This window comes from Neophocaena asiaeorientalis, unplaced genomic scaffold, assembly GCF_003031525.2.
Source record: "Neophocaena asiaeorientalis asiaeorientalis breed wild unplaced genomic scaffold, Neophocaena_asiaeorientalis_V1.1 scaffold51, whole genome shotgun sequence".
NCBI lineage: Eukaryota > Metazoa > Chordata > Mammalia > Artiodactyla > Phocoenidae > Neophocaena > Neophocaena asiaeorientalis.
Genome location: NW_020173335.1, coordinates 731,487 through 747,543, shown reverse-complemented (window position 1 = coordinate 747,543; position 16,057 = coordinate 731,487). Strand labels below are relative to the sequence as shown.

General features: G+C 39.2%; 1 protein-coding gene across 1 annotated transcript in view; it reads left to right on the top strand.

Moving 5' to 3' along the window:
- The window catches only part of MAST2 (microtubule associated serine/threonine kinase 2), a 173,095-nt gene that overhangs the window by 102,639 nt on the left and 54,399 nt on the right, over positions 1 to 16,057 (top strand). Inside the window, exon 4 of the mRNA XM_024746162.1 lies at positions 14,577 to 14,668. Coding sequence (XP_024601930.1) covers positions 14,577 to 14,668 — 92 coding nt within the window. The remainder of the gene's footprint in view (positions 1 to 14,576; positions 14,669 to 16,057) is intronic.

The window sequence follows — 16,057 nt, the reverse complement described above, 5'->3', positions numbered from 1 at the left end:
GAACTGCTTTTGCTGCATCCCATAGGTTTTGGATTGTCGTGTTTTTGTTGTCATTTGTCTCTAGGTAGTTTTTGATTTCCTCTTTGAGTTCTTCAGTGATCTCTTGGTTATTTAGTAACGTTATTGTTTAGCCTCCATGTGTTTGTGTTTTTTACATTTTTTTCCCTGTAATTTATTTCTAATCTCATAGCGTTGTGGTCAGAAAATTTGGACCACCAGGGAAGTCCCAACACCCAGATTCTTTTTCTTTTTTTAAGTTTTATTGATCTATACTATTGTTTTCTTTGTTTCCATTTCATTTATTTCTGCTTTGATCTTTATGATTTCTTTCCTTCTACTAACTTTGGGTTTTGTTTGTTCTTCTTCCTCTAGTTCCTTTAGGTGTAAGGTTAGATTGTTTATCTGAGATTTTTCTTGTTTCTTGAGGTAGGATTGTATTGCTATAAACTTCCTCCTTTGAACTGCTTTTGCTGCATCCCATAGGTTTTGGATTGTCGTGTTTTTGTTGTCATTTGTCTCTAGGTAGTTTTTGATTTCCTCTTTGAGTTCTTCAGTGATCTCTTGGTTATTTAGTAACGTTATTGTTTAGCCTCCATGTGTTTGTGTTTTTTACATTTTTTTCCCTGTAATTTATTTCTAATCTCATAGCGTTGTGGTCAGAAAATATATATGATTTCAATTTTCTTAAATTTGCCGAGGCTTGATTTGTGACCCAAGATGTCATCTGTCCTGGAGAATGTTCCACGTGCACCTGAGAAGAAAGTGTAATCTGCTGTTTATGGATGGAGTGTCATATAAATATCAATTAAATATATCTGGTCTGTTGTGTCATTTAAAGCTTGTGTTTCCTTATTAATTTTCTGTCTGGATGATCTGTCCATTGGTGTAGGTGAGGTGTTACAGTCCCCCACTATTACTGTGTTACTGTTGATTTCCTCTTTTATAGCTGTTAGCATTTGTCTTATGTATTGAGGTGCTCCTGTGTTGGGTGCATATATACTTATAATTTTTATATCTTCCTCTTGGACTGATCCCTTGATCATTATGTAGTGTCCTTCCTTGTCTCTTATAACATTCTTTATTTTAAAGTCTATTTTATCTGATATGAGTATTGCTACTCCAGCTTTCTTTTGATTTCCATTTGCATGGAATATCTTTTTCCATCCCCTCACTTTCAGTCTGTATTTGTCCCTAAGTCTGAAGTGGATCTCTTGTAGATAGCATATATATGCGTCTTGTTTTTGTATCCATTCAGGCAGTCTATGTCTTTTGGTTGGAGCATTTAATCCATTCACACTTAAGGTAATTATCGATATGTATGTGCCTATTCCCATTTTCTTAATTGTTTTGGGTTTGTTTTTGTAGGTCCTTTTCTTCTCTTGTGTTTCCCACTTAGAGGAGTTCATTTAGCATTTGTTGTAGAGCTGGTTTGGTGGTGTTGAATTCTCTTAGCTTTTGCTTGTCTGTAAAGCTTTTGGTTTCTCCATAGAATCTGAGTGAGATCCTTACCAGGTAGAGTAATCTTGGTTGTAGTTTCTTCCCTTTCATCACTTTAAATATATTGTGCCACTCCCTTCTGGCTTGCAGAGTTTCTGCTGAGAAATCAGCTGTTAACCTTATGGGAGTTCCCTTGTATGTTATTTGTCATTTTTCCCTTGTTGCTTTTAATAATTTTTCTTTGTCTTTAGTTTTTGTCAATTTGATTACTGTGTGTCTTGGCGTGTTTCTCCTTGGGTTTATCCTGCCTGGGACTCTCTGTGCTTACTGGACTTGGATGGCTATTTCCTTTCCCGTGTTAGGGAAGTATTCGACTATAATCTCTTCAAATACTTTCTTGGGTCTTTCTCTCTCTCTTCTCCTTCTAGGACCCCTATAATGTGAACGTTGGTGCATTTAATGTTGTCCCAGAGGTCTCTTAGGCTGTCTTCATTTCATTTCATTCTTTTTTCTTTATTCTGTTCCATGGCAGTAAATTCCACCGTTCTGTCTTCCAGGTCACTTATCCATTCTTCTGCCTCAGTTATTCTGCTATTGATTCCTTCTAGTGTAGTTTTCATTTCAGTTATTGTATTGTTCATCTCTGTTTGTTCTTTAATTTTCTAGGTCCTTGTTAAACATTTCTTGCATCTTCTTGATCTTTGCCTCCATTCTTTTTCCGAGGTCCTGGATCATCTTCACTATCATTATTATGAATTCTTTTTCTGGAAGGTTGCCTATCTCCACTTCATTTAGTTGTTTTTCTGGGGTTTTATCTTGTTCCATCATCTGGTACATGGTCCTCTGCCTTTTCATTTTGTCCATCTTTCTGTGAATGTGGTTTTCGTTCCACAGCCTGCAGGATTGTAGTTCTTCTTGCTTCTGCTGTCTGCCCTCTGGTCCGGACACCCAGCTTCTTAAAAGGCACCTATGTTCAGTATATATTGCCTGAGCTCTCTTCCCTCACATATCTAAGTTTCTTCAGCTGTGGGCCTCTGAAGGCCAAGGATTGATTACATTCATATATTTTAGTCCTTCCAGTGCCTGGCCTAGAACGTTGAAATTAACTATCACTAAAAATGACTGGGATATAGTGTTTGACTACTGAAAGTGGGGGCTTAGTTCTAAAAGTAGCCTCTGTAGCCATAGCTGCCTCATAGAAACAGCCATGGATACAGAGGCTATCTTGTATAGATTAGAAGTGTTCTAATCTTCTCTATTATGGAAACTTGGGCACAGGCCAGACAGCTGGGCTATTTATTGAGGAAGGAGGCAGAAAAGAAGGGTTGTTACCAATTCAGGGTTTAACGTGGATATTGGACAAACATATGGAATGCTTACAAGATATTTTGTGTTTCTCTTTAACTACTGTCTCTCAGAGAAACTGGTGTGTAAATGTAACCTGGGAGTGGGCTTATAAATTGGAACTTCCAAAGAAATCCGGAAGCCATGGGAACTTAGTAAAGACAAACCAAATATACCACAACTTCCCAGACACTGTGTAATTAGGGATAGCCTTAGACTACTTCATTTTACCAAGGCCCATATTTGTAGTGGAAGTGTACTCCATTCAAAGAAAAAATCTCTAGTCTCATTGGCCACTTTCCTTTTATCACCAAGAAATGCACTGCTTTAAGAATACATTACAGGACCATTCTCTCCCATTCATTAGTGATCCAAACAATAATAACTGTATATCAGCCACTGTCCTGGGCACTGGAAATATAGACATGCTTAGAATACACAAATTCTGAAGCATTGCCCACTCTAGGGCTTTTACATTTCTCTGCCAGGTTTATTCAGTTAGAACTCTGGGAATGTGAACATCAACTACAGTCAGCAGTGACAGAACTATCTAGTTTTCTAGGTGGTGAGCACAACTCTTTTTTCATCTTGAGACTGGGGTTGGGGACATGCTGCTGCTGCCCTGTTAGGGAAACTTCCCACTATGTCACATGATTCCAGGGAAGGAGATTGCACTGGCTTACATTTAGCCAGTTACCCGCTTTCCTCATGTTTTTTACTTTAAAACCTGATTCATTCCAAGCATTATGGGTCTGTTTAATCCATGGTGGTACCTTGGACATTGGCATTTGAGCTTTAGAAGTAAATTTATTTCTTTTCACTGTAAGTTAGTATTGTTGCAGGACCATGTAGCTGAGACTTTTAGGTCTGGCTCTTATATTCTGCCAGGAGCTGAATCATGCTTCCTTTGCATTGTTGCTGGTCTTTTCTTCTACAGCACAGTGAAAGGATTCAGGATTGGCCAGTGTAGAGATAATCTGTACCTCTTGGTATTTTGTCTGGATCAAGAGAGTTCTTTGCTGTACCTTGTTGATGTTGACAATGGTAGCCAAGATGGTCATGACTAAAGAATTTGGTGAGAGCATAGTCTTTGCTGAGTCTCTGCCATAGCCGGTCTCCTCTCCAGTATTTGTGGCTCTGTCAAAGTTCTGTTCTAATCCCTAAGGTAGTTTTTTTTTTCTTCCTTTTTTCCCAGCTTCATTGAGGTATAATTGACATTTAATATTGTGTAAGTTTAAGCTGTACCATGTGATAATTTGATACACATATATATTGTGAAATGTTTACCACAATATGGTTAGTTAACACATCCTTCACCTCACATAATTATCATTTTGTTGTTGTTATTATGGTGAGAAAATTAAAGCTGTACTCTCACAGCAGCTTTCAAGTATATGATACAGTATTGCCAATAATAGCCACCATGCTGTACATTAGATGCCCGCCTAGGGTAGTTCTTAATAACCTTTCTGTCCATCCATTTTCTGTCCCCTGAAGTTAGTCAAATTATGAAAAATGCCCTTGTTTTTCTGGATATGTGCCTTCTGAATCAATCATCTTTAGGATGGAGACCCACATTAAGAAAGTCCTAGGGCAAAGAGAAAATAAGTTACATTAGGCTTTCAAAAATTATTGGTGCGTTATTGTGACCTAGGGCAAGCTACTTAGCCTCTCTGTGTTTTAGGTTCCTTGTCTGTATAAAGTGGATTATAGTAGTACCTACTTCATAGGGTGTGAGATACTACATGCAGTGCTTTAAACAGTGCCCAGTTAGCACTTAATAAATGCTAGCTATTATAATTATTGTTTTAAATACATAGCTAAATTCAGTAGAATGTGAGGAAAATCCCAAGTGACCTAAATCTAAGAGAGAAAACAATGCCTCAACAGTGGGAATCAGTGTTAGAACTTCCAAGAAAGAGGGCCAGGGAGGAGGTATATTGTATTAGTCTTGATATCCGTTAGGGGAAAAAGGATGAGGGCTTGGGCTTGTTTAGGGTAAGGAGACCCTAAGTTAGGGTAGAATTGGGACCCCCACACTCAAAGGACTTTACCCTCAGTGTAGGAATGCACTAGGAAAACAGTTTGCCCACTGTCATGGAGAGATGAAAGGAAGTTCTTTAATCTCATCTGGGTTTTAAGTTAGGCTCTTAATAAGAAATAAAAAAAGTCTCCTTGAGAATTTTAAACTATAGACCTTTATTCAACTGAATTTGAGGCCTGGAGTTTATACCATATGCATGGTCTTAAGAGCTGATTCTGGGCTGTAAATAACTCTGACAAATCTGTCAGACAAATCAAATTCAAAAAATTTTTAAAGACATATCTTCAAATCAGGTAGCACAAGATTCCCATAAAGCCACACTAAATAAAGGTGAGTTTACAGTACAAAACCATAGACCATACAAGGAAGCAATCCACCACATGTGAAAATCAGAAGAAAAAAGAAACAGTAAGATTAGACCCCTAAGAACTTTAGAAAGTAGCATTATGAATGAAAACTGTAAAATAAGTATATGTAAAGTGAATAAAAATATAAATGGAGACAAAAATGCGAGAACAAAAGACATTTAATTTTAAAAGATCAGGCATATTTTGAAAAAAATGACAATTAGAATTCAAGGAATTAAATACATTGTAACATTGAATTTGAAAGCTCAGTAGTCAGGTTATATAGTAGAGCTGTGGACAAAGCTAGTAAAATTTTATCTAAAGTACAGCACAGAGATGGAAAGATGTAAAATATGAATGAGAACTAAGAAATATGGAGGATACAATAATAAGGTCCCACAGAGTATAGAGAAATGGGGGAAAGGCAGTATTCATAGAAATAATGATTGAGACCTTCCAGAATTGATTAGAAACCAAAATAACATCATGGAGCACAATAGGTAAAAATAAATGTCCATCTAGGTACATTGCAGTAAAATTTCAGAACCAAAAAACAGAGGTCTTCAAAGGAACTAGAGAACCCTCAAGAATCCGCAAAAGCTAAAAGAGCTCCAACGAATGAGTTGAGCAAGGAAGTTTACCTAAGAAAATTGAAAGCATAATGTACACACAAATACACAAATACTCATAGCAACATCATTTAAAATATCTAAAGAGCAGAAACAACCCAAGTTGTCCATCAGTTTATGAATGGATAAATAAATGTTGTATATTCTTCACACAATAGAATATTATTCAGCCATAAAAAGAAACGAAATACTGACAAATACTTCAACGTGGATGAATCTTGAAAACATGCTAAACGAAAGAAGCCTGACTCAAGGCCACATGATATATGGTTCCATTTATTTGAAATATCCAGAATAGGTGGAATCCGTAGAGACAGAAAGTACTTTGGTGGTTGCCTGGGAAAGGGGGTAGCAAAGATGGGGATGGAGAGTGACTGCTTTATGGGTACAGGGGTTCTTTGGGGGGTAATGAAAATGTTCTGGAATTAGCAGAGGCGGTTACACAGCCTTGCAAGTGTACTAAAAACCACTAAATTGTGCACTTTAAAAGGTTGAATTCTATGGTATGTGAATATATCTAAAAAATTATGGTTTAAAAAAACAAAGCAGCGAGAGAGAAAAGAAAAATTAACTACAAAAGAACAACAATCCTAAGAGCAAGCTTCTCAATAGCAATAACAGGAGCCATAAGACAATGGAATAATATCTTTAAGATATTGAGAAAAAAGTTACTCCCAACAAGAGGTTGTAGAATTCCATACCTGTGTAATTATCGTTGGAAGTCACTGAGAAAAATAAAGCCATTTTCCGACAAACTGTGAAATTGAGAAGGTTTATCAGTATCAGATTCTCAGTGAAATAATCACTTAGAAAAGAAGAAAGAAAGACAAAAGTTGTGAGATCCAAGAGAGAATGCTGAGCAAAGAAATTGGAAAGTATGAGTAAATCAAAGCAAGCAATTATTGTATGAAACAATAATAATTACTAATTTGGCATTATAAAAGCAAGATAGACCTGAACCACTGGACCAAATTACATGTAAGTTGGAAGGGGTGGGGAGAATTGGAGTTAAGATCTAATTTTTAAAAAATTTATTTATTTATTTTTGGCTGCGTTGGATCTTTGTTGCTGTGCGCGAACTTTCTCTAGTTGCGGCAAGCGGGGACTACTCTTCCTTGCAGTGCGCTGACTTCTCATTGCGGTGGCTTCTCTTATTGCAGAGCACAGGCTCTAGGCTCATGGGCTTCAGTTGTTGTAGCACGCAGGCTCAGTAGTTGTGGTACGTGGGCTCTAGAGCGAAGGCTCAGTAGTTGCGGCGCACGGGCTTAGTTGCTCCGCAGCATGTGGGATCTTCCCGGACCAAGGATCAAACCTATGTCCCCTGTATTGGCATGCAGATTCTTAACCACTGAGCCACTAAAGAAGTCCCAAGATCTAATTTTGTTTAGAAGCGAGGGTTGAGATGCTAGCTAACCTTAGACCTAAGACTTAGGCTCTTGTTAAGACAAGAATGCCTATTAAAAGCTTAATAACAATAACTACGTTTTAAAAAAACCACAACAGTATATAATTTCCAAACCAATGGAGTAGAAGTTAGAAAATACTTCATTAATCCAAAGAGAGCTGAGTAAGGAGGATTCTCAGGGGCAGGTCACAGTGTTACATAGGGAAATGTGGAAGGTGACACTGAAGGAGGTATGGGATATTTGCCATTGTATAGGTGGGGAAGGGCATTCCAAGTGGAGGGAACAGTTAGTGCAGTGGTCCAAGTAGCTTGGTGTTTCTGTGTGAAATTAGCAGCCTTTGCAAGGTTTTGGGCAAATCATCTGATTTATGCCTTAAGAGGATCACTGTGGCTACTTGTGTTGAGAACAGACTGGCAATAGGAGACAGGAGTAAACCAGAGAGACTAGTTAGGAGGCTGTTGAAATAACCCAGGCAAAAGACAAATAATGGATTTATCTCCAAGCAGCACCCTTTATTTACTGAGAGAACATGCATTTTCTCCCACTCTAGCATCTCAGTCTTTACAGGGACATCATCCTGGTTGTTATTCTGAAATAACACCTGGAAGTGCTTGACCTTAAAATGGACCCAAATTCTTGTCTATTGTATTGATCACACTTAATGAAACAAAAGTGGTCTTTTCCTCATTCTGAATTCTGAAAGGAATAGCCAAGTGCAAGTCAATTCATTACCGAGTGCTTGGATTCCTAGGAGCAGCTGGACTTCTGGAATTGACAGATTGGAGATTAGAGACCCTGAGGGGTCTGCAACCACGCATCTTACCCCGTATTCTATATTCCTTCAGACTGGGAAACAGACTTCCTAAACAAATTTACGGCAGCTCCTGCAGGGGCTCAAATTTGAGTACCTGCTAGTTGCTGGGAGAAGGGATTTTTGAAGGCTGGTAACTCTTCAAATATGGCCACAATTCAAGTTTCACAGAGATTACACAGGTGCTTTAGTCCTTGCTCCCACTACCCATGGAGGGGTGACCGTGGTAAAGCAAGTAGGAAGAAATGCCAGGCCTTGCTCTGAGTGACCAAGTGACTGGCATGGTGGTGGGCAGCAGTCTAGTTTAACCCAGTCCTTGCAGTGGTTAGCAGAACATCAGCTCCGGGAGCTTCCAGGTTACCTTCCATCAGCTGAGAGTGAGTGTGGCTGACACTGTAAACATCTGGTACTTTAATCTTCTGGAATGAAAAAATGAAGACCTGCCCTTTATCTTCTAGGATCCTGGGGGCAATGGCCAGTGCTTGTTGAAATGGAAAAATTAGGCAGTTCCTTGTCTTGGATCTCAGCTGAGTCATGGCATCTGTACCAGGGTATCTGACCTTTTTTTCCCCTGGCAGCTGTTGCAGATTTGCCAAGTGAGATTATATGTACCTTCATACAAAGGCATGTGGCCTGGAAATATGATCTTTACTGTTTTGTATTTAAATTTTAATAAGATCATGACAAATGAAATTAGAATCAATTATCTGTCCCTGCAGTTTTTTTTAAGCACAGTGATTCAATTATACATATACATGTATCCATTCTTTTTCAGATTCTTTTCCCATATAGGTTATTACAGACTATTGATCTTTCTTTTTTAAAAAAATTAATTAATTAATTTTTGGCTGCCTTGGGTCTTCATTGCTGCACGCGGGCTTTCTCTAGTTGCAGTGAGTGGGGGCTACTCTTGGTTGCGGTGTGTGGGCTTCTCATTGCGGTGGCTTCTCTTGTTGCGGAGCATGGGCTCTAGGCGTGAGGGCTTCAGTAGTTGTGGCATGCGGGCTCAGTAGTTGTGGCTTGTGGGCTCTAGAGCACAGGCTCAGTAGTTGTGGCGCACGGGCTTAGTTGCTCAGTGACACGTGGGATCTTCCTGGACCAGGGCTCGAACCCGTGTCCCCTGCACTGGTAGATGGATTCTTAACCACTGCACCACCAGGGAAGTCCTGTCCTGCCGTTTTAAGAGATCTTAGTTTTTATACAAAAGGAGTTTAGACATAGTGGTTTGATATACCTTACAGGTGCCACGTGTGCAAGTATCCTCTTTTATTATAATTCTTGTAACAAATTATACTCATCCATTCATCCATTTAACAAATATTTATTGAGTCTGCCATGTGCCAGGCTGAATTCTAGGCACTGAGAAATACAGCAGTAAGCAAAGATTGTGCAAGTCCCTGATCTCATAGAGCTTAAGATTCTAATGGGAGGAGAGACAACAAACAGAATGAATGCAAAATCCATAGTATGTTAGATAACAGTAAGTGCTATTGAGGAAAATATATCAGGAAAGGAGGAAAAGAGCATTTGAGAGGGCGGGTGTTACCATTTAAAGTAGAATGGTCAAAGGAAAATCCATTCAGGAGATTGTACTTGAGCAAAGACCTGAAAGAGGTGAGGGAGCAAGCCATGAGGGAAACAGGCAAAGGAAGCTTCCTTTGTAAAGGCCCTGAGGCAGTGGCACACTTGGCATATTCTAAGAACAGTGCAGAGGCCCATGTGACTAGAGTAGAGTGAGTAGGAGGGAAAGAGGTAATGGAGATCCAGACCGCGTAAAGCTTGTCGGCCATTGTAAGAACATTGACTTCTACTCTCAGTGAGACAGGGAGAATTTTAAGCATAAGAGTGACTTTGATATTATTTATATTGAAAAAATTTTATAGCTTTATTGAAGTATGATTGAAATATAATAGACTGTACATGTTTAAAATGTACAATTTGATGGGTCTTGATACATGTATGCATCTCTGAAACCATTAGTACAGTCAAGACAATAAACCTATCTACAGCTCTCCCAACTTTCCTTATGCCTTGTTATAATACCTCCCCAGCCTCTGGTCAGGAACCACTAATCTTTTGTCTGTCACTCTAGATTAGTGTTTTCTTGAATTTTATATAAATGGAATTGTTCAGTATTTACTCTTTTATGTCTAGCTTCTTGGTTTTAGCATAATTATTTTGAGATTCATTTATTGTGTGGATCAATAGTTCATTCCTTTTTATTGATGAGTAGTAGTCCATTGTATGGATATATTGTGATTTGTATATCCTTCATCTATTAGTAGACATTTGAGGTGATTTCTAGTTTTTTGGCTGTCACAAGTAATAAACAGCATATAGTTGGGTCCTGCTGTTTTATCCAATCTGACAGTCTTTGTCTTAATTAAATATGTATTTAGAACATTTACATTTTATGTGATTATTAGTGTAATTGGGTTAAAATCTATTCTCTTGCTATCTGTTTTCTGTGTGGGCCAACTGTACTTGTTCTTACTTCTTTTTCTGCCTGCTTTTAGACTGAGTATTTTTTATGAGACCATTTTATTTCCCTTTTTTGTTTGTTTTTCTTTTGTAGTAGTTGCATTAGTGTTTATAATATAAAATTTTAACTTTTAGTTTATCTTCAAGTCGTATTATACCACTTCATACTTAATGTAAGAGCCTCACAATAGTATACGTCCATTCTTCCTTTCCAGCCTTGCTGCCTTGGCTGACCTACATTTTATATCTACATATGTTGTAAACCCCACAGTAAATGATTATATTTCCTTTAAAATTCAAGAAGAGTTTTTTTTTTTGGCTGTGCCTTGCAACTTGCAGGATCTTAGTGTCCTGACCAGGAATTGAACCCGTGCCCCTTGCAGTGGAAGCACAGAGTCTTAACCACTGGACCGCCAGGGAAGTCCCAAGAAGAGATTTTAAAAATAAAAACAAGTGATTTATATTTACCTACACATGTATGATTTTTGGTGCTTTTCTTTATGTGGATCCAGATTTCCATCTAGTATCATGTTCCTTCTGCCTGAAGGACTTGCCTGAGCATCTGGATGAATGATGGTGCCATGTAATGAAATAGATAGGGAGGAGTTAGCAGGTTTTAGAGGGACATTCACTAACTCTGTTGTTAAATTTGAGATGCCTTTTAGACATCCAGTTAAAGATGTCAAGTAGGTATTTGGATATGAGTCTCACACTCAGAGGTAAGAGCACAGAGTTAGCAATAAAAAGCTGGGTATCATCAACATCATAGATTTAAAGTTATAATACAGGAAAAAATCATTTAGAGAGTGAGTGCAGGGAAGAAGAAAAGATATTCCACATTTGAGCCCCAGAGTACTAAATGGTTTAGAGGTCAGGAAGAGAAGGAACTAGCAAAGGGGAATGAAAAGTGAGCAGCTAGTGGAGCTAGGAGGAAGACCAGGAAAGCCTCATGTCCTAGAAGCTAAATAAAGAAGTATCTCAAGAAAAGTTACACAGATGTTAGGTTGAACAAAAGCAGCCAAACACAAAAAAATACATAGTGTGTAATTCTACTTATAGGAAATCCAGCAAAACAAAATTAATTTATGGTGATAGAAGAAAGTAGTTGGGGGATTGACCGGAAGGGGCACATGGGGACTTTCTGGGGTAATAGAATTATTCTGACTTTTGTTTTGGATGTGTTATATGAATGTATACAGTTGTTCAAGGTTCATTGAACAGAACACTTAATTGAAAAATCGATATAAATTATATCCCAATTTGTTTTTTAGAAGAGGGAGTTACAACTGTTGAATGATGTTGAGAGGTTACATAAGACAAGGACTGAGAATTGCCTGTTGTCAGTGGTGACCTTGGTAACAGGCAAGAAAGATGAGGATGATTGTATAGTCTAGAGTGGGTTAAAGAGAGAATAGGAAATGAGGGTATGAAGATGACAAATACAGAATCCCTGCGTGGGATTTTTCCCAAACAGGGGAGCAAAGAAACAGGCACGTTGGAAGAGGTCTATGAAAGTTTTTTTCTTATTTTCTTGAGATATGAGAAATGACAGCATATTTTTATGATGATGAGAGTGATCCAGTAGGAAGTAGAAATTCATGGCATAGGAGGACAGTGCAGGTACAGACTTCTTGAATGGGGAGTTGGGGGAGTTGACTTTGGTAGGAACATGGTCTTTCCTTCTGCTGTTACAGATGGGAAAGTACAGTATATGGACAAAGATTTAGGATAATAGATTTTTAATGGCTACTTTTATATTTTTTGGCTGTGTTGGGTCTTCTTTGCTGCGCACAGGCTTTCTCTAGTTGCAGCGAGCGGGGGCTACTCTTCATTGCAGTGTGCGGGCTTCTCATTGCGGTGGCTTCTCTTGTTGTGGAGCACAGGCTCTAGGCACGTGAACTTCAGTAGTTGTGGCTCGTGGGCTCTAGAGCGCAGGCTCAATAGTTGTGATGCACCCGCTTAGTTGCTCCACGGCATGTGGGATCTTCTTGGGCCAGGGATCAAACCTGTGTCCCCTGTGCTGGCAGGCAGATTCTTAACCATTGCGCCACCAGGGAAGTCCCAGGCTAATGGATTTTTGTAGCAGAAATATGTAGTACTTCTTTTTGTGTTGATTGTTTTTACCCCTAGTTGAATAAAAAGCAAAGTCAGCAGATGAGGGTAAGATTTGGGGAAGGAGTGCTAGAGGTTTGGGGAGAATTTCTGAATTAGTTGTCTTGGAGAGAGAGCACATTGCCTAGGTAGATGTAGTATGGACCCACTTGATATTTATCATCATAAACATAAAGAAACACCAGCCAGCATGATTTTGGATTTTTCTTCATTCACCTTTAGCTGCCTGAGTACAGTTGCAAAATAGATGGAAAGTTGGGTTTAAAAGGATTGGAGGGGCTTCCCTGGTGGCGCAGTGGTTGAGAGTCCTCCTGCCGATGCAGGGGACATGGGTTTGTGCCCTGGTCCGGGAGGATCCCATGTGCCGCGGAGCGGCTGGGCCTGTGGGCCGTGGCTGCTGGGCCTGCGCGTCCGGAGCCTGTGCTCCGAAGCGGGAGAGGCCACAACGGTGAGAGGCCCGCGTACTGCAGAAGAAAAAAAAAAAAGGATTGGGATTTCACCAGGACTGTGGTGTCCTGGGGGATAGCAAAGTTTCAGTTAGAGCTAGAATTTAAACTGAATGTTGAGAAAAGAAGTTAAGGATATAGAGTTTGCTGATGACAGACTGAGTTCAGGGAGACAGAGGGTAAGCTTTTTTTAAAGATCAAGGAGTAGAGACTGTGTCAAATTAGAGATGGAAGTCTTGGGCATTTGATTGTAACGGGGGTAAGGAAGGGGTGTGAGACATGATTAGATTAGTCCTCCTGGTATCTTAGGGAAAGTTGCTTATCATTTCTAATCATAATCTCTTGAGATTGATCACAGTCCTTCCAGCGGTTCCTTATCACATTTCCAGTGGTTCTTTGCAATAGTCTACCAGCCCTACAAAGTCTGGCTGTGGCCTATACCCATAGTTTCTATAGCCTACTTCTTTTCCTGTCATTCTCCCTTCCTGCCACCTACTTGACTTCTTTGCTATTTCTTGAACATTCTCTCTCTCTTTCTTCATAGCACTTTTCACTCCAGTTTGAGGACAGATAATTCCTCTTGTTCCCTACTACTTCCCTAGCACCTAGAACGGTGCCTGGTGCATAGTAGGTGTTCAGTAAATATTTGTTTGGATGAATATAAATGACAGGCTTCTTTAATGCCTTTAAAAGATGGGCTGGGGACTTCCCTGTTGGTCCAGTGGCTAAGAATGCACTCCCAATTCAGGGGGCCCAGGTTCAATCCGTGGTCAGGGAACTAGATCCCACATGCTGCAACTAAGACCTGATGCAGCCAAATAAATAAATAAATAAATAATTTTTAAAAAGAAAGATGGGCTGACTTTCAAATAAATTTATACACACTTTTCAACAGCAGGTACAGCATGAAATGGCCTTTCATCATGATTTGGCTTTCTCCAGCCTCAAGAAAAAGCCTCAGCTATTAACATGTAAAGGAAAGCCAACTTTGTAGAAGGAACACAGGCCTGTTCTGAAATTTATAGTGAAATGAGAATATTACTTAATCCATTGATTAAGCAGTTTTTAAAAGATAAGTTTTATAGATTAAGTTAATAGTTTCATTTTTATGGCAAGAACATTAATTTTTATGAGATATGAGAATATTTATGGCTCATGTTTTTTGTTTTCTGAATCAAATTTGCAGTGGTCATTCTTCATTAGATACCATTTAAGACATGGTTGTTATGTTTAAGGAGCTCCTTGGGTATTTGCTTAGGAAGCAAAACTTACACTTTGGAAAAGTGCAGTGGCAATACAAGATAAAAGTCAAGACAGTGACAAAAGTTATTCCAAGATGGAACACAGTGAGTTATGAAATCTCACTGTGCAAACAGTAATTGCTGAGCCAGTTCAGTTTAAAGTATTATACTGCTCAGCTTATGGAATGATATCACTCTTTTTTTCCTCGATAGCCATTCAAGTTCTCTGGGCCCATGATGCAACCCTGTTATAACTGACATTTGTGTTTTCATTGCAGTTGTCGGACAAGCAACCGCAAGAGTTTGATTGTGACCTCTAGCACATCACCTACACTACCACGGCCACACTCACCACTCCATGGCCACACAGGTGAGTGCTTGAAGATTAAGAAAGGTGGAATAAAAGAGTGGTCACAGATGCCCAATTTCTTTCCTACTTCTCACTTTGTGAGGTTCAACGTACTACGTTGTCACTTCATGTGGCTGACTGAAGCATACAGAGCTTATGGGCATGCTTTCCATGGGAGAATGTGTTCAGTCTGTTTTTGACTCTTAGTTATTTCTTGCCTTGACCTGTCAACTGTCCTTTTGGTCTTGTACATATCCTGGGTCTACCACCTCTGTTCTGGTGTGTTGAGAGTGTTTTATGGCTCCAGTCATCTGGGGCCATGTGATGAGGGCTCCATTAACATTTTGTCCTATCATGCCCAAGAATTAGGGCTCACAGAGACAGTTTTCTGCCTTATGGGACTCCTAACAACTTTCCCTCTGTTACAACAGGCGTCAGCAAAAGTGAGAGGACTGTTGGTTTCATGTTGACATTTGCTTCAATTCCAATATGTGAAATCAGTGATCTCATGCATTCAGACTTTGCTCCATCTGAATTATGGGCTCTTCCAGGCAGTGTAAGGACTGATTTACTTGCCTCTGACTAAGGAATATATAAAAATTATGAGGCAGAAGATCTCATTTGGGTTAGTCATGTATTTTGGTCTAGACATGTATTCTTAAATCCCAGGGGAGCCAGACCAGGGAACTCAGCTTTGTTGAAGGAGTTGTTGCTCTGCAACACTGTTCACTGCTATTCTGTTTACAGTGGAAGTTCCAAACCTGGAGGTCATGGAAATAGAGCAGGCTTGGACCCATAGGAAGCCATTGCTGCCCTTGGCTTTTAAAGCAAAGCTCTCGTTGTGCTTAGGTGCTTTCCCTCAGAATTGACTGGGTTAGGTGTTAGGTCAGATACAAATGAATTCTAGTCATGAATTTTGTAAAAACTCAGCATATATCTGACTTGGCCTTTTTATCATATAGAAATTAATTTAGCATGTCTAGACCTTGAACATAGTTTCTCAACTGTAATGTGAGTGATAGGTAGTAATTACTACTTGCAGCTTCTCTCTGAGATGCTATTTAGATTCCTGACAGAGTTTAGGACTAAAGCTTCCCTACTCAAGGGGCTTTGATTGAGAAAATCATCTGGCTTTTTCAGCCTGCCTGGGTCTGTGGACTCTAGCCTTGTGTTAATACGTATAACATGCTTAGTACTCCATAAATGTTAGCTATCATCATCATCATCATCTCTCCTTAAATTAATGCAGAAAATCTAGTCAGTCCTCAGATACAGGGAGGAAGAATTGATTTAAAAGCCCAATTCATGGCTGTAGACTCTCTACTTAACCAGATGTTGAGAAAGGCAGCGTTAATTGTTCCATACAGATCAAACTTCATATCAGATTAATTCTAAAATCTTATACATCCT